A 26,427-nucleotide genomic window follows, 5' to 3' on the forward strand; every position below is an offset into this window, starting at 1 on the left:
GGCTACTCTGCATACAAACTTTCCCACGCTATTAACACTACTCCCATAATATAACATCTCTCCTTGCTTCTTGGATTCTGGAGAAAGTGCAAATAACAAAGACATATACAAAGATGGGCACCCTTTTTAAACACAGCACCAATGCCTACAATTTCTTTTACTGTATAATGTTTGAAGTAGCGACAAACTGTAAGGATTGGTCATTGGACATACTTATATATTTCTAAGTAAATTACTATACCCATCAGTAATTACAAATCAATAAATATGTTAAAATTTGAAAGAATAAAACTTCACTATCAAAGGACCCTCCTCCTTGTCCCTAGTGGAATGCCAAATAGGCTATGCTTCAGTTCTGCTCTGCAGCACTGGTGCTGGGGGTTGCTTAAACCTTATTTAATGTAAATGTAAAAAGCCAGTCCCAAAAGGAATCTAAAAGACAAAGCAGAGAGAAGTAAGGTGTTCATCGGGGAGAACTCAACTGACAGATCTGTTCTTATGTTAAACATCCATAACTATCTGATTTTGTAGAACTCTAGCTGCAGGATTAATAAGATAGAGACCCCTGCTTAAACGCTTAGGTGTTTGCACTTAAGAAAACCAATCCATCAAACAACATGACTCCCAGGAATACCAAACATGCATGATGTATATTCTTCAAAATGAGAAAGACAGAAGCAGTAGATAGAGAAACAAAATCTAAAGCCCTATAAAGAAAGGGATTTTGACACACAGGTTTGTTATACGAATGTAAGTTTAAGATGAAATGCATTTTACCTAGGACATCATATATTGGGCATTAAGAAAAGAACAGCTGGTTTCATCTACAGTCAGCACAGATGGCTGCAAAGCTTTACTCCTGCACCAGTACCAGCCAGGCAGAATTACTGCACTAAAGGAACTCTGCTGTGTAAGATAGGAGCTAGTCATGCCAAGAAGGAATTAGCCGTTGTGTTACCCCACAGAAGGTAATTAGGAGAAGGAGATGAATAATCTATAAAAATGTGTCTTTTCCCTTGTCTGGATTCACTTTGTAATAGTGGGTGTAAGAAAAAAACAATACCAGAATACAACCAATATGCAATGGTTTGCTTAGAGACAGGTTGAGCCTTCGCCTCTGTGTAGGAAAGAAAAAGCCTTTCAGCCTTCCTGAAGGGTTTCATTCTATCACTGTAGTACCTGAGCTGCTGGTGTACATCCAAAGTATGGCGTATCCTCTCCCCTTATTCTTAGGTTCTAGGAAGAGCACAGGGAGGTTAATATACTGATTGAGAGTGAATTCTGAGACCAGTTGTGGCATAAAAGAGGGGTTACTGTGTAAAATAACCCTATCACTGTGAAAAATAAGGTAAGCCAGTAGAAGTTTAAAAAAATCACTTTTCCCCCAACAGAGAGTAAAAAGCAATTTTATTTTACAGTTTGAGGCAGGTAAAGTATGTTAACAGTTTCTCCCCAGAAAAAAAAGGTTTTCAACTACTTTTAAAACTGACAGGAAAAAGTGCTGCTGTTTAAAGTACAGTTAAGTCTCAAGACAGTCTTAAAACACAGACTCCTAGTTTAAAAAAAAAATAATAATAACTTCCTAACCAGGAAAGTACTTTTCAAGAATAAACTTAAATGTTGAAGGTTTTCTGCCCAGCAATGAAACAGCACAAGTCAACCATCAATCCTCTAAAGCCCAGAGATGAGCGATCTTGGCTTGGTGCTCAAACCTGTATTTTTAGGCAGCTCATCTCAAGCGGTCTAATGGTTTGAGCTTGTGAAAGGTGCCCTGAAGCTATAGAAGCTGGCTGGCCGTTGCATCCTAGGTAGGATACAACCCCATATAGCTAAGGCTACTGCAGCAATGATCAATATGATAAACAACCATAATTTTAATAAAGGAAGAGACCATATTCTTGAAGTGACCATGAAGGGGATATGATGATTTACAAAACTGTATTTTGTTTTGTTTATCATATCCAGAGGGTAAATATTTCCCATCAACAATATATACATTTCTATTAAAAAAGTTAAGTACTTACCATAACATTTGATCTCTAGGAGTGAATCCATCCTCAGTAACCTCCGGAACTAAAGTTGCAGCCATGAGGACTACTCTGGACTCCAAGTATTCTCAGGTTACACTGCTCTTCCTCTATCCCATTATGCAGTGTGACAACTCCCTTCTCCAAAGACAAGGGAAGCAGACCACAAAGATCAAGGTAGGGAGAAAAGATGGGCCCACTTTTACAGACCTACTATTTTGCGCCAATATCTCTTCTGACCATCAAACCTCCTCCCAGCTCACTCAACTGACCCATTAAATTCTCCCAGGGCAAGGGCTATGCTTCTCTAGTTTCGACTTTAATCCTTGGAAGTAAGAGTTGAGCTACTGGGAATAGTGTCATCATCCTAAAAGAAACCAGGATTTTTCCTAGCTCTAATACCCTCCCTAGCATGACAACATATTAGCATGTCAGACTGGGTAGGTAATCAAGAGTTGCTTGAACATGTGCACTGCTTTGGATCCACACAGTATCTATGCCTGTTCTGCTCTCTCTCTCATCCCTCAGTCCTAGCATTCCTTCCAAACTCCACCCTTTACTAAAGCTCAAAGGAGTGCCCCTCACACTCCACCTCCAGGATAGGTACACCCATCCCCCATGCCTGTACTATCAAACACCTGATCCACTACTCATACTTGGTCACCTTGGCCATAGTGATAACTTTATCCCTCTATGCCATCAGTGAGGATCACAAGCAAATAATTTTTCCATCTGACAGGAGTGAGTCCATCCTCAGTAACCCCCAAGACAGAGTTCCAAGCTCTCCCAGAAGGGAGGTATGAAGTAAAGATGGTCCTAAGCATAGGGAGTTCCAAATTAAGTCCTAGACCTCAAAGCCATATCTATTTTATTTTATTTTACATTTGTTAACCGGGCTAGTCCAACTGGATACATGTCCATTTTCAGTGGAGGCCCGAGGAGAAAAGCTCCGCTATCTAATACACGATAAAAATAAAGTATAAACACAATACATAAGTCATTTCAAGCACACAAAGCATATACACAATACATAGGGCATTTCAAGAACAAAAATACTCAAGGCATTTAAACCACAATATGAGGAAGTACAGATAGGTAATAGGAGATAAAGGTGATACTTAAGTACTGGAATGTGTAGTATGAAGCAGCAGAAATTAGGATGTTTAAAAGTTAGCAATAGAATGTAGAAAAGAGTATAGTTGATAGATAAGAGACAGCATTTCTAGTAGAAATGAAAACACTGAAAAAAAGTGGAGCTGGGAGAAAGTGTAAAGGATGCAGGAGATGTGAGGAGTTGTAAAGATCAGCTTGGGTTGTTGCATGAGCATAGCCAGTGGTTGGTTAGAAAGTGTTTTAGTTTAGTTTTAAACAGTGTGATGGAAGTTTGGGCTATTAGGTCTGGAGGAAGTTGATTCCAAATTTTACCAACTGAGTTTGAAAATATAGAGTCACCTGCGGTGTTCTTTGATAGAGAAGTTTGAATCAGTGTTTTATTAGATGAGCGAAGGTTTTTTAGGTTGTTGTAGGGTTTTATAAGGGTGGAGAGCATAGGTGTATTTTCAGGGTGGTGAAGGGCTTTCTGGGCTATGGTAAGCTGATAGTATTGAATTAGGTGGGGTAGTTCTAGCCATCCTAGGTAGCGGAGGTTCCGGCAGTGATGTATTTTATATGGGGAGGCAGTGGCAAATCTGGCAATGTTATTGTAGGCTGCTGTAAGCTTATTGATGTTGTATTTAGAAAGGTTAGTATATATTGGGGAAGCATATAGTAGTGTAGAGATAAGATGGGTTCTAGCTATGGTAGTTCTTGCTTCAGGAGTTAGGAAAGATTTGATTCTGTAGAGAGAACCTAATTTTCTATTTGTTGCTTTTATGATTGAGTTGATATGAAAGCAAATTTAAGTAGGTTGTCAATAGTTATGCCTAGAAGTTTGGTTGTTTGATCAGGAGAGATAAGGGTGCCATTGTTAGAGGTAAGAGAGAAGTTGATAGAGGGGGATTGGTGTGTGGGTAAGAAGAGGAGAAGTTTAGTTTTCTTAGGGTTTAGGAGGAGACAGTGATTAGAGAACCATTGCTCTATGGTGGTAAATGTTTTTTGGGTAAGAGAGTGTAGGTCAATTTGGGTGGTGGCAGAGCAAATGATGGTGGTATAATCAGCGTATTGAATACAAGTAGTTAGAGGGGTGACAAGATGTAGGTCATTGATAAAGATGGAAAATAAAAGAGGACCTAAGATGGAGCCCTGAGGGACTCCTAAAGTGGTGGGCAGAAGTTCGGAAAGATTGGTGTTCCATAACACTGCTTGTTTCCGATTTTGAAGATAGGAGGTAAACCAGTTTAAGGCAATGCTGTCAAGAGAAAGAGATTTTTAGCGATGTAAGAGTAGTTGGTGGTTCACCATGTCAAAAGTTTTTGACAGGTCGACAAAGAATGCTGATGAAAGTAGGTTATTATTTTGTTTTTTATTAATGGAGTCAATAAAGGATAATAAGGCTGTGGTGGTGCTATGGTAGGGACGAAATCCAGGTTGGCAGTTTGCGAGGAGATTATTGTTTAGGAGGTGACTAAGTAACTGTTTGTGGATGCATTTCTCCATTATTTTAGCAATAGGAGATAGCAGCGCTATGGGGCGGTAGTTAGAATACTCAAAAGAATCACCCCCTTTGAAGAGAGGGATGATGTGGGAGATTTTCCAGAGTGAAGGTATTGTACTTTCTTTTATGGTTCTGTTGATAAGTATAGAGATCGGGTAGGCAATAGCTTTAGCTCCTAGCTGGAGATATTCAGCTGGTATTTTGTCGGCTGAGGGGGTTGAGGGTTTAAGTTTTTTAAGTAGTTTTAGAATATAGGAGGTGGGTATGGGTTGAAGTTGAAATGGTGTTGGGGTACAGTTTGGGTTACCTAGTAGAGCGGGGTCAGGGCTTTGTTGGTTGGCTGGTTTAAGTATTGTAGAAGTAAAGAAGTTATTGAATGCATTTGCTGTTTGTAAGGGAGAGTCAGGGCTAGAGCCTAGAGGATTGGGAGTTTCAACTTTGCCGGGGGATAGTAGTGTGTTAATAGATCTCCAGAATTTTTGTGGTTGGTGTTGGGAGGATCGCTGTAACTGGGTGTAAAAGTTCTTTTTATCTTGTATGATAGCTAGTTTAGTCATGTTTCTTATTTGTTTGAAGTTAAGGTGATCAGAAGAGTCTTTAGTGGCTCGCCATTTAGTCCAGGCTTTGTTCCTAGCAAGGATAAGTTGTTTAGTGTTACTTGTAAGCCATTGTGCTGTCTCAGATTTTATGCGTATAGAGCGCATGGGGGCATGATGATCTAGAATAGTGAGAAAGGTATGATTAAAGTGGTTAACAGCGTCATCTATTGGGAGGGTTTGTAGAGGTGACCAGTTAACTAGGCTAAGTTCATATTGAAATTGATGGGGGTCAAATTTTTTTTGCTGAGAGATAAGCGGATAAGAGGAGGTATTGATAGATGTGTTTTATGCCTAATAATGTAAGTTAGTGAGTGGTCACTAAGGTCATCTGGGAGGGTTCCTGTTGAGATATCTAGTTTACAATGTTCAGCAAAGGTGTTCAGGAATGGCCAAGTAGCAGCTGCACTTATGTCATCTACAGAGCCTTTCCAGAAGGTGTCAAATGAGCCATGTAAGGCCCTAACAAGAATAAGCCCTTGAATATCCAGGGAGCTGCCTACCAGGGAAGTCACATCAGGAATATATATATATATATATATATATATATATAGAGAGAGAGAGAGAGAGAGAGAGGAGAGAAGGAGATCTGGCCAAGATAGCTCTGGAAACTTTCTGGCTCTATGACCTGAGATTATGGAAAACAAACAACTGGGAATCATTCACAACAAAGTCCTGTTCAGGTAATATTTCAACCATCTATGAATGGCCAAACAGTCCAAAGGATACTCTCCACCAGTTATAACACTGAAAAAAAAAAAGAGACAGGCAAATGAATGGCCTGATTAAGACTGAACTCCACAGTCACCTTAGGTGCAAGGGATGGTTTAATCATCTGGAGAACACAGTCCTGATGGAAAATTGGGTCAGGAAAGCCTGTGGAGAGGACATGCAGCTCAGCAATTCTCTGGACACAGGTGACGGCAACCAGAACCTTCAAAACACAAATATGATCTCCATAAAAGTGGAGAGTTCAAAAGGCACCTGGTTAGTTTTTCTAATACAAAATAAAAGGCTTACGGAGGTAGGGCTCATGAAATAAGAAGTTATGTACTTACCATAATGTTCCATGTTTGTTGTCCATCTCGTCTGCATTATTGCAGGTTGGGACAGCGCCCCTAGCACCTTTATCCCAGGGTGGCTCAGAAAATAATACTCTTCAATACAGTGGATCCAAAGGAAGACCTGTTCCGGGAGGCCACATCTACTTTGTAATGAGTGATAAAAGTATGAGGTTTCACCCATGTGGCAGCTGCACAAATAGAGTCAATAGGAAGTCTGGCCTGAAAGGCCGAGGATGTTGAGACTGCTCTTGTGGAATGTCCTCTTATCTTCCCTGGTAGTTGTTTGCATTTCTTTCTCTTAAAGTAAGAATAATAATCAGTCAGCCATTTTGACAACGTTACTCTGGAAACTGGCAATCCTTTCTTTTTGTCAGAAAAGGACACAAAAAGTTGGACGGATTTCCTGAGGTCTTTTGTCCTATGCAGGTAAAAATGTAACTGCCTATGTACATCCAACTGATGCAATTTATACTCTGCCTTGTCGCTGTAGCTTGGAAGAAACACCAGCAATTGAATGGATTGGTTTATATTATGCTCTGAACAGACTTCTGGAAGGAACAAGGGGTTAGTTCTCAAGGATACCTATTCTAGTGAATAATGACACAAGGGTAATATATAAAAAGAGCTTGTAACTCTGATACCCTTTTGGCAGAGGTTATGTCTACTAAAAAGAAGAGTCTTCCACAACAAATACTTAATCACAAGATGATGCAGGTTCAAAGGGTGGTTAAGAACAGTAAGTTTAGAACAAGACTTGGGTCCCAAGGGAATGGGGATTCTCTGACCGGGGGGCTGAGTAGGAAAGTACCTTTGAGGAAAGTGTTACATAAGCTATGAGACATAATAGGACTACCCATTTCTCCAGTATGGAAATTAGAAATAGCTGCCAACTGAACTCTGATGGTAGCTGCTGCAGCTCCTTCGTCAAAAAGTTTGGAAAGAAATTTTAGAATTGCAGTAATAGTTCTGTAAAAGGTTCTATGTTCTGTCCCGAAGCCCAGCATGAAAATCGTTTACACTTATTGGAATACAGTCTCTTGATGGACGGTTTATGGAAAGAGGTGAAAATATGACTCACTGCAAGGGAAAAGGAGTAACACCTGGCTAAGCATGGAACTGGAGTAGCCATGCTGTCAACTTGAGGGTTTAGATAGATGGATGGAACTCCCTGGAAGAGTGAGTCAAAAGGTCTGTTATTGGATCCACAATCCAAGGTTCCTCCAGCACAGGCAGAGGGATCTGAAGAAAGGGGAACCAAACTTGCCGAGGCCAGTAAGAAGCAATGAGGATCAAAGTGCTTTTCAACGAGCTGGCTTTTTGCAGTACTTTGGGAATTAGAGGAAAGGGGGGGCATAGAGTAGTCCCGGGGCACAGTCATGAAGCAGTGCAACCCTTGGTGACTTCCCCGAAGGAGGAATGAGGGCAACGTAGTTGCTGCATTTGGCATTCAAGGAAGTGGCGAAAAGGTTGCTGCAAGGTTGGCCCCATTTTTGGAAGATCTTTTCCACAATCTCTGTTTTCAGGGACCACTCTTGAGGCGACAGAATAGCTCTGCTGAGTTTACCCGCTGTCATGTTGGATTTCCCCAGGATGTGCATTGCTATCAGAAAGCGTTGAGAAACGATCGCCCATTGCCAAACTTGTTGTGCCTCCCGACATAGTGGGTAGGATTTGGTTCCTCCCTGCTTGTTTATGTACCACACTACTGACATGTTGTCCATCTGAATTACAACCATCCCTATCGGTAGAGAGTCCTGAAATGCCTGCAACGCACAGAGCACCACTCTCATCTCCAGAACATTGATGTGCAAGTGGCTTTTGTGTGCTTGCCATAGGCCTTGGACTGTCATCCCCAGATAATGCCCCCCCGCCAATCTGGGAAGCTTCCGTGGTCAGAACTGCATTCGGTTGAGGAAAGGCAAGCGGGCGGCCCTGATACAACTGGTCTGTCTGCAGCCACCAAAGGAGATCTTTTTTGCAAGACTCCATGATGATAACCTGATGTGAAAGAGGAAGATCTTGCATTGACCACTGAGCAAATAGCAACCACTGCAGAACCCTCATGTGTAGTCGTGCCTGGGGAACTAGAATAGCTGCTGCCATGGTACCCAGAATTTGCAGCACATATCTGGCCTGAACCTTCTTCTTAGACATCAAAATCCTGATTTGCTGATGAGGGGACTGTATTCTGTCTGGGGTAAGTTTTGCAGTCATATTTCCTGAATCCAATTCTGCACCTAAGAAGGTAATATGCTGAGATGGCGACAAGACAGATTTTTTTTAAGTTTACTGCGATGCCTAGTTTGGCGCAAAGTGACATTGTTTTGTCTCTCGTTCGTAGTAATAGAAGCTTGGTGGTGGAGGTGAGGAGCCAGTCTAGGTATGGAAACACACGGAATCCATGACGTCTCAAGTGAGCCATGACCACTGCCATGCATTTGATGAACACTCTGGGGGCTGTAGTGAGACCAAAGGACAGGGCTCGAAATTGGTAATAACTGGCTCTCAGCTGAAAGTGAAAGTGTCTCCTGGATCGTCTGTCCATCTTTACATGGTAGTACACATCCTGGAGATCTATTGAGCACATACAATCATCTTTCCTGAGAAATAAGAATATTGACTGCAGAGTTACCATCCGGAACTTTGACTTCTTCACTGCTTTGTTTAGCTTGCTGAGATCTAGAGTGGATCTCCAGTCCCCTGTCTTTTTTGGAACTAAAAAAAATCTTGAGTAAGTTCCGGATCCCATTTGGTCTGTGGGGACCTCTTGGATGACTCTCTTTTCTAGCAACGAGAGTATCTCTTGTGTTGCATAGTCCTTTTGACTGGGTGGAACGTCTGGTAAGGACTGATTCACCGTTCACTGGAGGGGGAATGGAAAATGGTATGTAATAGCCTCTGGATATAATTGTTTGTACCCATTTGTCTTGGGAGATTTCTTGCCAGGCATTTGAGTACAGTGACAATTGACCCCCTGAATGCCTCCAGAGAAGAGCAGGCAGGCCTCCATTCAGGAGCGCTGGAAATGCCCGTCAGAGAACGTATCTCTGCCGCCCTAATTCTGCGCACCCCCCTCTGCCACGAGGTCGGCGTCTTCCATTATAACTTCCCCCTCTGCCCCTGGGGGAAGAGTCACCACGTGCGTCAGAAAAACCTTTTTGGGATGTGTGGAACCACATCCTTCCGCCCTTTTGACCTATGGGATAAGGTCTAGATGGGGCAGAAAAATGGACTCCAATGGCAGATAAGGTTTTCCCTTCCTGCTTGCTCCTGGTCAACTTATCTTTCACTTTTGGTCCAAAAAGGGATGAACCATCAAAGGGAGCATTGGTGAAGGAAGACTTAAAGGGTTTGGCAAAGTTGCAAAGGTGCATCCAGGAATGTCTCCTCAGGGAAATTCCTACTGCAGATGCTCTACTTGCTCTAACAGCCACATATGAAATCAGTCTCATGGAGGAGTTTACGATGGAACTGAGGGTAGACAACTGTGAGGATACTTTGTCTGTGGACCTCGAAGCTACAGTACCCTGAAGGGTATCTCCAAGTTCTTTCAGGAGATCCCTTTGAAGTCTGGTAAAATGTGTAAGGTAATTCAGCGACTGTAAAGTGAACGCCGCTGAAGAAAAGGCATGCTTTCCATATCTGTCCGCAGTCCTAGATTCTTTGTTAGGAGGATGAACAGGTGAAGAGGTCTCCGATAGCTCTTTCTTGGTGGCCGCCGCCACCACCATCACATCTACAGGGACATCCTTAGTCAAAAATTCCTTCTCTGAGGGAGCAGTAATAAATTTGTTAGGCCTCCTCAGAACAGGTTCCACTGTATCAGGTGATGTCCAGGCCTTACAGGATATGACGTCTAACAGTTGGTCATATGGGGGAGTCACCCAGGAGGTGGAAGGGTGAGACCCAAAAGCCTCCAGGTATACCAATGTATCCTCTGAAGGGTTAGCGGGCTACCAGCCACCCCTCTGTTTCAGGATCTCAAGGATGTCCGCAAAGGAGACATCCTCAGAGGGAGACCACGGGGACCCTTCAGACTAATCTAAATCAGTATCAGAAGTGACAGACCAGGGGAGTCTATGTGCTTCCTCTTCCACGGTCTCTTCCGAAGGACTTCGGAGGAGGAGTACTCCAGAGAAGTTTCAGAAGCAACAATACTACCTGCAGGGGCTTCCTGAGGTTCTGTGTCTCTGTGCTTGGGAGGGGGCAGTGGTGACGAGATCACAGGCACCTGGGAGGGACGAGAATTAGGCTCTGACAGCAGGGCTGTCTGAGGAGACAACACTCTCTCCATCAGTTCAAAAGGGCCCCCCGCCCTGCTCCGAGGAGACCATCTGCTTTGAAGAAAAGTACAGTTTTATACCTACCATAAATGTAGATGTCCGATAGATATGCAACTGCAGTCATAACATATGGGTTGTCCTGCCTCAGGCAGCCCTCGGTCGGCCGGATTCCAAAGTCTGGGTCCGACGTCGGCTGATGTCGCATTTCTCTCCGACGTCAGAGCGGCTGGAGTATATAAGCATCAGCCGACACCATCTTCTTCAGTGTTTCTTGCCCCAGATGCCAGGTGCCCTCCAATGAAGGCTGTAATCAAATTGGAAGACAAAAATAGGTTTCCTGACAATAAATATGCAATAAACAGATACACCATAACAGATATCCCCAGCTAGGATAACAGGGAGAGGAGTGGACCCAAGGCATAGAGGGGAAGGAGGGAGGGAAAACCCGACTGCAGTTGCATATCTATCGGACATCTACATTTATGGTAGGTACAAAACTGTACTATGTCCTTCAAGAATGCAACTGCAGTCATAACATATGGGTTGAATACCATAGCTTAGCTGGGGGAGGTGGTATGCTCTATGAAAAGGATGGTGTAGCTATCAATCCCTGCAGGACTGCCGAAGCAAAGCCTGCTCTGGATCTGGAATATAAAGGGAGGTTGTAGTATTTGGAAAATGTATGCACGGAGCTCCATGTAGCAGCTTCTAGAATGTCCTTTGTAGGCACCCCTCTTAAAAAAGCTGTAGAGGTGGCTGTAACTCTGGTGGAGTGTGGCCTGACATTGGCTGGCACACTCTTTCCATGGAAGGAATAACAGAATCTGATGCAATGTCCAATCCATTTTGAAATTGTCTGTTTAGAGATTGCTTTTCCTTGTACTCCAGGGGCGTAAGCTACAAATAGTTGATCAGACTTCCTACTGGTCTTGGTTCTGTCTAGGTAGTAGCGAAGTTGTCTGTGTATGTCCAAGGTATGTAACAGTCTTTCCCCTTTGTTCTCAGGATTGGGAAAGAAAGTAGGCAGGTGAATTGCTTGATTTAAAGAAACCCTGGATACCACTTTTGGCAGAAAGGTAGGGTTGGTTCGTAGGGAGACCCTGTCTCTGTGAAAAGTTATGAACGGTGGTATTGCCATTAAGGCCTGTAATTCCGAAAACCCTTCTTGCTGAGGTTATGGCCAGCAGGAAAGCTGTCTTCCAGGAAAGAAATTGTAAATCCACAGAAGCTGCTGGCTCGAAGGGAGGTAGAGTCAATTTTTCTAGGACAAAATTGAGGTCCCAAGCTGGAACTGGTGCCTTTCTTGGGGGCTTTATATTCTTGATTCCTCTAAGAAATTGCCTTAGCAAAGGATGTGAAAACACAGGTGGATCAGTGTTGTATCTAGCTGAGATAGCTGAAGCATGTATTTTTATGGAAGAGTATGAGAGTCCGTTATGTAACATATCTGCCAAGTATTCCAGAATGAGTGGGATGCTCAAAAGAGATGCATCATGACCCTTGTTGGTATTCCAAATGCTGAATCTCTTCCATTTGGCTGAATAAGCCTTTCTGGTGGATGGTCTGTGGGCTTCTGTTAGTATCTGCTGAACTTCCTTGGAGAGAGGTAAATTGAGGTTATTTATGGGATTTCCCAAGCTGTTAGCTGTAGAGTCTGGATGTTGGGATGAACAGTCCTGAAGTTGTGTTGAGACAAAAGCTGGGGCCCTTGTGGAAGGGCCCACGTTTTGTTGTGACATATGCTCCATAGTAGTGGGTAACTGTGTTGTCTTGGCCAGTCTGGAGCTGTTAGGATCCCCTTCGGTTGCTCTGCCTTGATCTTTAATAACACTGTGGTCATCAGTGGCAGGGGTGGAAATGCATAAATTATTAGGGAGCTCCAGTTGAATGAGAGAGCATCTACTTTCCATGCTTGTGGATGATATGTCCTTGAGCAGAACTTTGGTAAGTGATGATTGAGGTGGGAGGCAAATAGGTCCACGTCCGGCCTGCCCCATGTCGAGGTGAGTCGTATAAAGATGTCTGGATGTAGCCTCCATTCGTGGGGGTCTAGGAAATTCCTGCTTAGACTGTCCGCCAGAACATTGTCTTTGCCTGGAACAAACTGGGATTGTAGCTGTATGTTTAGACCCAGTGATTTTTCCCAAAGATTCATTGTCAGTCTGCAAAGGGGGTAAGAATGAGTGCCCCCCTGCTTGTTTATGTACCACATCACAGTGGTGTTGTCTGTCCGTATTAGTAGGTGGCCTTGTGCATTATTGCTAGCATTTCTTTTTGGTTGATATGTAGATGTGTTTCCTTTGGGGACCATTGCCCTTGAATACATCTGCCCTCCATGTGCGCCCCCCATCCAAGGTCTGTGGTGTCTGTGGTTACGGTCTGTGTTATCTGAGGTTTTTTTGAACGACATGCCTGTGTTTGACTGGCTTACTGTGGCCCACCATAGAAATTCCTTTTGAAGGCATGGAATGAGTGGGATAGTTGCTTCTAGGTTGTTGCTGTGTTGAGACCATAAGCTTTTTAAGTACCATTGAAGCTTTCTCATGTGTAGTCTTGCTAGTGGGACCAAGAGAATGCAGGATGCCATGTAACCCAGGGCCTGTAGGAAACTCCTTGCAGTCATCTGGGTGAGCTTTGCTAAACTTTTGAAGTAATGAGTTAACTTCTTTTGCTTGTCTTCTGTCAGGTAAGCCATTTGAGAGTCTGTGTCTAGTTTGGCTCCTAAGAAGGTTATTTGCTGGGATGACTGAAGTCTTGACTTTTGAAAGTTGACTGTGTATCCCAGAGCCTGTAGCAGGTGTATGACATAATTCAAGTTTTTTGTCAAAGTTAGTTTGTTGTCCGCTTGTATGAGGCAATCGTCCAGGTACGGGTAGATTTGAATCCCCTGGAGCCTGCAATGAGCAATTACTGATGCCAGGCATTTCGTGAATACTCTGGGCACAGTAGATAAGCCAAATGGCAATGCTGAGAATTGATAGTGCTCTGGCCCTGCAAGAAATCTGAGGTATCTTCTGCAGCTGTGTCTGATAGGGACATGCAGGTATGCCTCCTTGAGGTCCAGAGTAATCAGCCAAGACCCCTTGCCCAGCATGGGAAGGAGTTGCTGTAAAGTCAGCAGTTTGAACTTTGGTACTATGAGAAAAGTGTTTAGAGCGGACAAGTCCAGTATTGGTCTCCATTGATGTTCTTTTCTTGGAACAAGGAACAGTCTTGAATAAAACCCCTGACCTTGTTCTTGTTGTGGAACTTTTTCTATTGCTTTGATCTGAGCAAGCAGAGAAATTTGCTTGATAGCCTCTGCCCTCTGATTTTGTGGAAGGTTTGGCATGCCTTGTTTTCTTGGCAAGGTAAGAAAGTGGAACCTGTAACCATGGTCTATAATGTCCAAAAGCCATTTGTCTTTTGTAAGTTTGTGCCAATTTTTTGAAAACAGAGATAACTTTCCGCCCAAAGGAGCTTCTGTTTGCTCCTTGGTCAGTGGAAGTAGAAGAAAGTCATTGAGATTGTCCCTGCGGTGCAGGGGAAACCCCTGTGTCACTTCTTTGGTTTGTTGGTTGCCATTGTCGTCCCCTGTAGGATCCTCTGTATTGTCCTCGTCCTCGGGCACGCCTGTTTTTGCCCCTTTGAAACCTTTCAGGATTAGGAAAGGACCAGTTTTTAGAAGGCCAGTTCCTGCTGAATCTGGGCGGCTGAACCTGGAGGAAATCCTTGACTGTCTGAACTGACTTGGCTTTTTCCTCAATGGACTTTAACACATCTTTAGCATTAGCACCAAAAAGCTTGTTCTTTTCCAAGGGTGCATCAAGAAGTTTTGACTTAACATGATCTGGTAAAGGTTGTTCTTTTAGCCATGCATGTCTACGAATGACCGCCCCTGTCACAGCTGCCCTACATGAAGCTTCCAATGCATCATATCCACACTGTAAAAAATGATTGCTAACCTGCTGAGAGTTATGCACAGCCTCCTGCAAAGACTTCCTATCTAAAGGTTCAGGAGAGGCCAAACTTTTCTGTAAATCATCTAACAGGAAATCCTGATATTGAAACATGTGAAAGAGACAATTGAGAGCTCTCATAGATAAAGTAGTAGAGGTGTAGACCTTCTTCCCCCATCTCTCTAAGGACCTTGCTTCCCTGTCGGAAGGCAAAGGATTTTTGGAGGTGGTAGCTGAAACCCCTTTAGGCCCCTGGGAAATTGTTTCTAAATCAACAGCATGGGCCCTAAATAAATGAGAATGGGTTTCTGGGACCCTATAGTATCTGTCAGGCTTGACAGGAGCAGGAGGAAGAGTATCAGGGGTAACACTTGAGTCAGAGTATAGGTCATCCAAAACATCAAGCACAGGAGGTATAGCTAAGGGTCTGTGTTGAGGCTTTTTGAGGAAGGTTCGAAGGCGCTTTCTGGAATCAGAAAATTCCTGGCCTTGCCACTTAAAATGCTCCCTCATGGAATGCAGAACTTCCCAAAAGAGATATCCTCAGGAGGAGAGGCCGAGGGAATGGAGTCCTCTGCATCTGAATCCTCATAGGTCTGGAAGGGCTCTTGCTGGCTTCGGAGTGATCAGAGTCCTCAGAATCTTCATCTGAAGGCAGAGGGTCAGAGGGTTCAACCCTGGGCCTCTTATCAGGAGGAGGCTGGGATCCTCTCTCAGGATGGGCCTGGGAGCCTCTGATCAGGGAAATTAAATCTGCGGCCATGGACATGATTTGAGTTTCAGGAGTAGGCTGAGGTAATGTTTTAGCAGAAAGATGCTTGGACTTGCTGGCTGCCTTGGCACGTGTGTAGGCCTTGATAGACATGGACATGGGAGGCCTAGCCGCTCCACGTGCAGGGGTGACCTTATCAACAGCAATGGTCTCGGGCATTTCCTCGGTTTCGGTATCCGGAGGAAAATCAATAACTGGCGGAGTGGCCTCCGGTATCGGAGGTATCGGTAATGCGGTGTCTTCGGTTCGGAGCGGTGGAATAACCGCCTCAGAGGGAACCGGTGCACTCGCGGTTAGTTTTGGCGTGGTGTCGGTGCAAGACGCGGGCCGAGGATGTCGGTCCCGGTCTTTTCGTTTCTTAGGAGTCTGCGTTGTCGGTTGTTCCGACGGCATTGTATAGTCAAATTTTTCGCCGAAAAAACTCTTCAGCGAAGAGAGTGCACTTGTTGAAGCGAGCACAGGCGGCACAGGCCGAGACGTCGTGGTCTGGGCCAAGGCAAGGAAGGCAGAGAGAGTGGAAATCCTTATGAGGTATTTGTTTACCACAAGACAAACCATTATTTACTTTTTCAGTAATTTCTGACATCGGCTGAGGCAAGAAAAGGTCCCCAACGGGGTACTTAGCTTTTTTGATGACTTCGGATACGAAGAATACAGGAGCTGACCGACCGGCACTTGCGAACTGCTTCTGCTTCGGGCACCACGCGGCAAGAAAGACTGAAGAAGATGGCGTCGGCTGATGCTTATATACTCCAGCCGCTCTGATGTCGGAGAGAAATGCGACATCAGCCGACGTCGGACCCAGACTTTAGAAACCGGCCGACCGAGGGCTGCCTGAGGCAGGACAACCCATATGTTATGACTGCAGTTGCATTCTTGAAGGACATCAGAAGGTCGACTCCGAGGCAAAGCAGGTAGCTCCAAAACTGAGGTAGGAGCAGAGCTCAACCTAGCCATGGCACCGAGGGGCAGAGGCAGATCGGACTGTCTGGATCGACTCCCCTCCCCAGACCCAACTGGCGAGCGTTGGCACCTAGACTCCTAGACATCGGAAGGAGCAGAGGACATCAGAGCCGAAGTTGGAACTGAAGATTCCAAAGGTGGTCTTTGTGCCGACGGTTCCGCTACTATCAGATCCAAACTCTCTGGCTCCGAAGATTCCAGGGTGATTGGAGGAGGAATTGATGAAGCAAGCGTCGTATAGGATGGCTCAGATTCCTTTGGGTCCAGAGACAACAAAATTTTAGCCAGGGCCGGTGTTCGAAGCAATCTCTTCACCACCCACTCCACATCTTCATCAGATAAACTCCTGGAAGAATGGGTGGACAAAAAAAAGAGCTCTACCTCTATCGCAAATAGGAGATCTCAGTGTCTCAGTGTCAGTGATATCGGCTCCAATAAAGGAGACAGACTCCTCGATACTTCTGTTGGCTCCATGGACACTTTTGGCGCAGAAGTTGTTCCAGGTCTATCGCAGTCGACAGTCCTCGGTTCAGACGATATAATCTTTTTGGTGGCTCTGAAACTGGAGCTGTCATAGCCGGTCTTTTGGATGATTTAGACTGGGTTGAAGGGGAGGAAGATTTGGAGGTCAGAGTTGTCTAAAGCTTCCTGAAAAGGTCCTTTCAATAAACTCCTTACCATAAAGTTTATTTCTATGCTCATGGAGCACCCTGCTACTGAACCCATGACATATGGAGCAGGGGTCCTGTAAATGGATGGTACCGAGAAAATAGATGCAACTCATGTGCCTATCCATAAGAGACATCTTTTGTGTGCATTTATCGCACTTTGTGAACCCTGTTTATTCCCCTCTGGTTCCTTTTCTGTATCCTTGTCTTTGGACATTATATGGTTGAAAACCAAGACTGTAACTATTCAAAGACAGTTTAACTAGATCAACAGCAAAATCTACTATAAGGTAAAAATTACCTCTCTCTCTCTTTTTTTTTTTTTTTAAATTATCAACAAGAAGCAGAAAGAATGAAGACGAAGAAGAAAAAGAATCCTCTAACCTAAATGGATTCTAACATCTACACAGACAAGACAAGGAAACATGGGGGAAGTGGCCCTTTAACTTAAACAGGCTGCACAAGCCCTCTAAGTTAAAAGGAAACTATCACTAGGTTGGGAAGGGGATTTCTAACTAACTACAGGGACCTAACGCAGGCAACGTGACAACTAACTCTCTAGAAAGGTAAAGATAGTATATAAAAAGAGAAATAAAAGACAAAATAGACTGAAAAAAAATATATTTAGCCAACAAGCCAGCAGGAACACTTCTCGATCACTTGAGGGGCAAAAGAGATCTGGGGATGTGGCCCAGAGCATCATGGAACAGAGGTTAGCCTCGAGCCAGTGGAAGCTCTCGAGCTTTAGTATTCGCCCGCATTGGAGCCGTGAACAGCTCCGAACCAACCTGCAAGAATTACAGCGAGATAGGACAACATAACATCAAAGGACTCAAAAAAAAAAAAAAGGTCTCTTAAGAAAGCTTTAAAACTTAACAATGGAAGAGACAGCTTGGCCAGATGAAAGTTGAAAATGGTGGCCAAGTGGACTTTTATAGAAGAAACATTTAAATCTGAATCAAAAATGAAATGAAACAAAGGATTTAGCCCAAACCAAAAAAATGCTTCCACATCTCCAGATGTGTGTTCTGGGTATTGGACTTCAGGTGGAAGCCAATCCTGTCCGAAAATTTAGGGTATGATTTTGTTTTCATTGGTCTCAGAAAATACAGGCTTTCTAGCAGATAAAAACAGAAGAAAATAGACCTCATGATGCCAAAACAGGAGCTGTGATGAGGTCTCTGGCTCTGAGAAGTCTTTCCTCATGAATAAACTGCATCATCAGAGGATACAGGGGAAGTATAGAGAGCCTCATGGGCTACAGCATCTCCTGAGAGTCCCCTCTAGTGATGGGATTAAGGAAAACTCCCTCCACTTGACAATGGTTGGGGAAAAGAATCGGTTATAACAGGGATTCCTCCTTCGGCAGAAAATTCGTCTCGTTACTTAACAGCTGAGGATTCACGCCTGCGGCATAAGCAGACACTTGTTCAGTCTATTTGCTAAGGAACCAGACTCCCCCCAACTCACCCCCCAGGATATGTGGACTGCCACCAGACAATGTTACATTACCATGGCTCATTCTCATACGGTCACATCCTCCAGTTTGTTGATGTACCGAATGACTACCATATTGTCAATCTCAACAAACAGCAGCCCCAAAACCAGGGATTCCTGAAAAGTATGAAAGGAAAGAACTGCCCTCATCTGTAGTAAGAAGTGAAGTGAAAGCTTCTTGGATGAACATAATTGCTGAACCTTTCCCCACTGAAATGCTAATACCTGCTGACAGTCAATCAGGTGGTGTTGGAAAATATGCAAAGAAGTGCCCAAGGAAAGACTGCAGGTATTCAACCACAGTAACACACAATAACCTGCTTGAGTGAGATATACGAATTGTGTGCTGCATCAAGTTCACATCCTGTGACTAGTGGTTCATAGGTAGGTACTAAGCTATCGGCCTAAGTAAGCCTAGCCAACAAGGTTCCCTGGCTTATGCCACCCAAGAAAGTTATTTTCCTGTGCCTCTGTCGAGCAGAGCCACCAAAGTGATCCCCGGGGTGTATTTCCTATTTCTCATCCACTTATCAAGATTTTTCTTGAAGAGTACTAATGAAGAACTTTGCTTGACATAGATGGGTAGCTTGTTCCAGAGTATGGGAAGTCTCTGGGACAGGACTCTATCCCTCCAGCATGTCCCGTTTATTGCGGTGACAAGGTTTAGGTCCCTAGAGTGTGTAGCTCGGAGGGATTGGGATTTCTTTAAGTGTAGCATGTCCAACAGCTCTGGGTTTGACATAGTTTTATATGTTGGGCAAAGATCACCTTGGAGTAGGCAATATGCTACGGTGAAAAGCTAGAGTTTTTTGAGATGGTCAGTGTAGGGCATCTGTTTGAGGCCAGTAATCCTCTTTGTGAGGTACTTCTGTGGCCTTTCCAGCTGCTGCAGATGTCTTGTGAGGTACATTCCAAAAGGGGCGTTGTACTTGTATAATGGGTCTAATGAGTTTCGAGTAGAGGGGAACAATGACCTCTTTTTCCTAGATGAGAATCCTTTTGTGATGAGGTGTGCCATATAGAAGGATTTCCTGACTACTGTGGCGATGTGATTATCAAAGGAGAGACTACTGTCCACCTGGGTCCACAGGTCTCATCACAAATTTAGCGTTAAGTAGACTGCCACCCATGTGGTAGTTCATGGGTACAGAGTTTTTACCAAAGGGGATGACAATGCACTTTTTGTCATTGAGCTTGAGGCCATGCTTCTGACACCAGGCATCTGTCTCAGTGAGGACCTTCTGTAGGATGTCCACATCATTTGGGGGCTCAACTATGGCTCCTAGTTTGCAGTCATATGTGACCTTCATTAGCCAAAGGCCTTCTGTGTTAGCCTATACTTCAGAGAAGTAGATACCAAACAGGAGAGGTCCCAGGACTGAACCCTGTGATACTCCACTTGTCACTGGTTTGAAGTCAGACTTGGAGTCTGCAACTTTTACAGTGTGGGTTCTGTCAGTGAGCCAATTGGCAACCCATCTTGTCACATAGGGATTTATACCTAGTTTTGTGAGTTTAGCTATAATTCCAGAATGGGGGATGGTGTTGAAAGCCTTGGCAAGGTCAAGATAGGTGTGAACCACCTTAACCTCGTCTATAGCTTTAGTGACTGCCTCAAAGAAGTCTTGAAAGATCCACTGCATTTCTTTTAGTAGAGCCCACCCAAGGGAACCATGAAGATGGTCCCTGCCAAGAGAATCAGTACTTTGACATACAGATGTGCTAACATTAAAATGAAGCTGAGAAGTGGAGAAAACTGGGATATTAATGGCCGAACCCTGTCCGTGGAGAATCTCACTCTGCAAGCTAGTATATCCTATTTTCAGCCAATGAACACATCAGGCTGTGAAAACTGGAAATGCGACTTGAACATTCAGTGTGATAACCATGGGGCGAAGGACAGACAGATCAAGGACTCTCACACCTCTCAAAAAGGAGCAGTTAGCAGTCTGATGTCCAAGTAAGGAAACACACTGGCTTCCTGCAGGTGCAAGTGTGCGGCGACCACAGGCATATATCTGTTGAACACCCATCGGACTGCGGTGAGACCAAATGGAAGAATCTGGAACTGGTAGTGACTGGTTCCAACTCTGAAGTGTAAAAACATCCAGGGCCACTACAAAATCTTGATATACAGGCAAGCATTCAGGTCAAACAGCACATGTAATCATTCTGTGGCAGACATGGAAGGACTGCATGAACCAAAGCCATGCAAAGGGCATATCGGGGAACAAAAGAATGTCAGACTGGGCAGGAATGGAGACTTAAATCATAGCCCTCTCTGTTCTTGTGGGACTTCTTAGACGGTCCATCTGTTAAGATTTAAGGCATCTCCAGTTTTAAGTGACAGGAATGGGCATTTGGCAAGGAGGGACAAGGCGGCAGTGGGGTCAGAATATATGGAATCTTGTAACCCTCTTCTAATAAGGGTGTTTAGACACTGGTTAGCGGTGATTGACAGCCAATGTGACCAGTGGAGGGACAAGAAATCTTTGAAAGCCTCCAGGGTAAAGAAAATGGGTTACGTCCTTAAGGATGCTGTGATCCTCCTATGGGGGCTGCTAGACTGAGAGTTTTCACTTTATTCATAGCGAGTTCACTACAGTACATTAAGGAAGAATAATAGGCCTGAAAATATAGAGTCAGAGTTGTGTTGTCACGTATGCATTCAGTTTCAGGGAAAGATATGTCAGTAGAAAGGAAAAGATAATCTTGCTGGCTAAGCATGACAGGTGCAGAAATAACAGTTCTCAAGGGAAAGCTACAGAATGTTCCTTTCTCAAGGAAAGATAGGTGTACTTGTAATGGAATGCTAGACAAAGAATAGACAGTTAGGCACTGTGAGGCACATACAAGACAAGGCTCAAAAACCAAGGCTAAAGAAGTGTGTAAAACATTACAGTGTTTTGGTATTATTAGGAAATACTTCAGACACGGTCAGTTAAGTTAGTTTGTGGACTGATATGCAAAAGTTCTTTGCAGTACAGTCACTCGAGCATGAGTACCAAAGTCAGGTCACATATCCAGCATTATTCAGGAGGAAAAGACTATTTTAGTTGATATAATTCAGGAGAATCAGAATACAAGTGCAGAACCTTGGATATATTTATCAGCACTATTACTGTTATCCAGCATTCCACAATATTATGTTATTCGGATATTGTTGATATTCACTGTACATAACAAAGCATTCTTAACCGAACTACAGTTTGCAAATGTTATCGTGTCAGGTACAAGAAGACTTGGCCCATAAAGAAGAGACTGGCACCTGTTCAGCACACGTTTGGGTAATTAACAGATAAGGACATTCATTCCAGTCTAATTTCACTTTCCAGTTAATTCCAGTATACTACACTCTTATCAATTCTTTCAGGGGCCACTGTTAAATCTCTGGAAGAAATCAAAGAAACTAAGCCCCTTAACCCGAACCTAGATTGTTTCACTTGCAGTAAAACATGGCACAGTACTTGAGGATGAGAATCTGACACTGGCAGCTGTCAAAGGTTTTCCTTTCCTGATCCATCCCCTACATATGAGCCTTCACCTCTGGGCCAAAAATTGGAAGCTCCATGTTACTTTTGAGTCCTTGGCAAAAATCCACAAGATGATGCTGGGCATGGCAATGCACAGTAATGCCATGGGCTGCAGCCCTGGCCACACCTTCTACAACACTAAATGTAACTTACCTAATAAAACTGGCAAAGGTGACTATGCTTCCACTTGGGACAATAGCTTTCGATCACCTGATCTATCTGAAAACGTACTCCAAGTGGAAGTCTTTTCATCAGTAATGTCCCAAGAGAACCCCATTAGGTGTCCTAGATAAAGTGCCTCCTCAACGCAAATGATGAAGCCACATAAATGCACTTCCCAACATGGCTAATTACCCAAGATTCTTTATTGTGCAGAAACATCAGGACTCTGAAGAAGGCAGTCCTCCAGAGCCCCTGCAGAAACCAATGTATCCAGTCTGGGAGCTTCCAACCAAACTGTTTTGTCCATGGGTGGCTACAATAATTTATCTACCTTCTTCTGAGCTTCAGCCACTGTGTCAGGGACAACCCAGGCACCTTTAGCAGTCAAGCTGACCATGGCCTATAGAAGAAGGACTTCTTGGTAGAATGAAAGACCCTATGTGTTTTTTCTAGGGAGGTCAGGAGGTCTTTGAGCTATCCCCTGCTACCACATCACCTTTAGTACCTCCACAAACTTAGGGAAGACTGGGAGGATGGCTACAGAATCGTAACCTGTTCACTGTTGCTCAGATTGGGTTATGGGGCATGCTGCAGGGGTGCTGATATGCCTTCTCTTTCATCTGGCCTTCCAGGTGCATGACAGGGTATTACTGCTGCAGAGAATGGAAAACCTAAACAATGAGACACACACACACACACACACACACACACACACACACACACACACACACACACACACACACACACACACACAGACACACACACACACAGACACACACACACACACACACACACACACACACATGCACACCCAAAAAAGACACACCCAAGAAAAAAGTTTTACCAGGGACAGTCTCCAAAAAGGCAGGAATGCTATGAATGCCAACAGTAAACAGAACAAAAGAGCACTAAAGTGCCTGCAAAAACAGTAAATCAGATAAAGATCTGCAAGAAAAAAACAGGAGCATAAACACAACAGAAGAAGAAACTTAAAAGAAAAAAAAACAATGAAATCAAAAACACAGCCAGCCAAGAGGAAGAAAAAAATGATGACTTAAATGAGAGGTAGAGACAGTCTGGAATAGCAAGCTTTCCTAATGCCTACGGTCTTTAGTCTTACAGGTTACCAAAAATGGACCCATTCCTTCTGAAAAGCTCTCTAAACAGATACACAAAGAGATGTGACTAATTACTTGAGGAATGCAGGACAGATCTTTAAAATATACGTCAGGTGAACACACACATCTGATTCCAGCAAGGCAAGCCTTTACCCACCTTTTTTATTTTTTTTATTTTTAATTTAGGCTGTAGGCATTGCAGACTCCCATCCTCATCATTCAGTTATCAGTGAGGTTTAGCTTAGGCTGTCCATTAATTTGACCCAGCCTAAAAAGTCACTGAATGCCGTAAAAGGTCAGTTTAATAATGTAATCACTTTTGAAGAGCGGCATACACCATCCATAGCAAAGAATGTTTTGGCACCACACAGTTCTCTCAAGATTGACACCATGTTGAAACAATCAAAAGTGTTTCAAATCACAGTTTCCTGAAACTGAAAATAGCTATACTAGGCTACATTAGCAACATCATTATAAAAGGTGGACGCAGGAAAACAATGAAGTGGAAATGGTCACAGCATTAAACATGAGATAAACACCACAGCCCTCCAAGGATTGGAAAGCTTTAAGAAGTGCCTATCTGTGGAACAACCTGCTACGATCTTTAAGAAAACTCTGTGTACTAAATGTGTCAGTGCTGCCAACTACCACTGGTTACCTCAAGACAGGCACAAGAAACTCAGCAAATATGAAACAAGGGCTAAACTGAAGGCAAAACAAGCCTTCTGTAATTCTGCAGAGGCACACTGCCAAAAACACCTATCATTTTCATTGGCAAGCAAAAACCTTTCCATGTTTCTAAGCATACATCATGTTTCTCATGATAAAACCTACAGGGAGAATAATCTGAGACATACCCAAGATGTAGAAGATTATACCATGTAAACCACAAAAACACACACACACACACACACACACACACACACACACACACACACACACACACACACACACACACACACACACACACACACACAGGTCTTGTGTTCCCAGAAGCTCACAGGATCACATAACTGCATCATTAAATTGATGACAGGTGCAATAACAGACAATCTATGGACATCAATACTGTAGAAAAAGGCAAAACAATGGAAAAAGAAAAAAAAGTTAACCACATTTTCCACAAGGTCCACCTACCTTTTGTAAGAAGAACTTTGTCACATCCAGCTCCAGCAGCACACCTTAGGATGGTCCCCAGATTTCCTGGGTCACGGATGTTATCACAGATTACAGATAATGGCAGGCAATTCTTGATGCACAGTTCTGGGTACTTCATCTGTGCATAATTAGGCACGTTAAAAATTGCTGTGAAATGCAAAGAGGAATTACTACATATAAATCCACACCATTTTAGAGTGAAGTCTGTTTTTAATCTTCCAAATAGCAAATCTAAATGAAATTGCTTATAAAGCATCAAGAGATAAAAGAAAATTAATTGGTGGAGTGGTGACAAACTTTGCCAAACGCTTGTGATTTACAAAGCTCTCCCATCCCTCAACTCAGCCAACAATTATTTTTGATATATTTTACATCATACTACTAATAAAAAAGCAATGAAAGAGAAACACACATAAAAACATTATAATTCCTTAAAAATACATAATAACAAGTTTACGTGCATGTAAATAGTTGCATGGATCTATACATGGGGATATTTAACTATGACGGTTATCCCACTCCACAAAGGGGGAGCCATGACGGACCCCGGGAACTACTGCCCCATTAGCCTAACTAGCATGGTCTGCAAGGCCATGGAACGTATCATTGTGGAACTCAAACAAAGACATTGGTAATCTCCAAACTCTGGACCCCACACAGTTTGGGTTTGTAAAAGGCAGATCATGTCTCATAAACCTGATTGACTTCTTTGAAGCAGTCACCAAAGACATAGATGAGGGTAAAATGGTTCATACAGCTTATCTAGATCTTGCCAAGGCTTTCAATACCATCCCCCACTCTGGAATTATAGATAAGCTCACTAAACTAGGTATAAATCCCTATGTCACAAGATGGGTTGCCAACTGGCTCACGGACAGAACCCACACTGTGAAAGTAGCAGATTCCAAATCCGACTTCAGACCAGTGACAAGTGGAGTACCACAGGGTTCAGTCCTGGGTTCTCTCCTTTTATCTACTTCTCTGAAGTGCAGGCTAACACAGAAGGTCTTTGACTAACAAAGTTTGCAGATGACTGCAAACTAGAAGCCATAATCAAAACTCCTAATGATGCGGACAAACTACAAAAGGGCCTCACTGAGACAGATACCTGGTGTCAAAGCCATGGTCTGAAGCTCAATGCCAAAAAGTGTATCATCATCCCCTTTGGTAAAAACTCTGTACCCATGAACTACCACATAGCTGGTAGTCTACTTAATGCCGAAAATGTGATAAGAGACCTTGGGACAAAGGTGGACAGTAGTCTCTCCTTTGATAATCACATCGCCACAGTGATCAGGAAATCCTTCTACGTGGCTCATCTCATCACAAAAGGATTCTTATCCAAAAAAAAGAGGAGTCATTGTTCCCCTCTACTCATCACTCATTAGACCCATTATAGAGTACAATGCCCCTTTTGGTATGTACCTCACAAGACATCTACAACAACTGGAAAGACCACAGAAATACCTCACAAAGAGGATTGCTGGCCTCAAACAGATGCTCTAAGCAGACAGTCTCAAAAAACTACAGCTTTACTCCATCGCATATCGCCTACTCAGGAGCGATCTCTTCCTAACATACAAAGCTATGTCAAACCCAGAGCTGTTGGACATGCTCCACTTAAAGAAATCCCAATCCCTCCGAGCTGCATGCTCTAGGGACCTAAACCTTGTCACCACAATAAACAGAACATGCAGGAGGGATATATTCCTGTCCCAGAGACTTCCCATACTCTGGAACAGACTACCTATATATGTCAAACAGAGCTCCTCATTAGCACTCTTCAAGAAAAATCTTGATGATTGGATGGAAAATGGGAAATTCACCCCAGGGATCACTTCTGTGGCTCTGACGAGGCCAGTATAGCATTATCAGGATTAAAGTCTCTCCCAGCAAACTGTCTTTCTGAAGTACCTTGGGTATCAGTGGAAGGGGGGGGGGTGCATAAAGGAGACCCAGGGGCCAATCGTGTACAAGTGCATCCCACAGTGATTCCTACGGTGGGGGGATAAGGGCAAAGTAGAGTTGCTGCATTTGGTGTTTGTGGATGTGGCA

At 43.6% G+C, this 26,427-nt stretch overlaps 1 protein-coding gene across 3 annotated transcripts in view; it reads right to left on the reverse strand.

Annotated features, from left to right (window-relative positions):
- Positions 1-26,427, reverse strand: part of MRM3 (mitochondrial rRNA methyltransferase 3) — a 185,483-nt gene that overhangs the window by 43,980 nt on the left and 115,076 nt on the right. For all 3 annotated transcript variants that reach the window (XM_044054315.1, XM_044054316.1, XM_044054317.1), the window contains one exon: positions 24,352-24,519. In XM_044054315.1, coding sequence (XP_043910250.1) covers positions 24,352-24,519 — 168 coding nt within the window. The remainder of the gene's footprint in view (positions 1-24,351; positions 24,520-26,427) is intronic.

The sequence above is a fragment of the Protopterus annectens genome, chromosome 13.part0 (genome assembly GCF_019279795.1).
Source record: "Protopterus annectens isolate FY-2018-M chromosome 13.part0, PAN1.0, whole genome shotgun sequence".
Classification (NCBI taxonomy): domain Eukaryota; kingdom Metazoa; phylum Chordata; order Ceratodontiformes; family Protopteridae; genus Protopterus; species Protopterus annectens.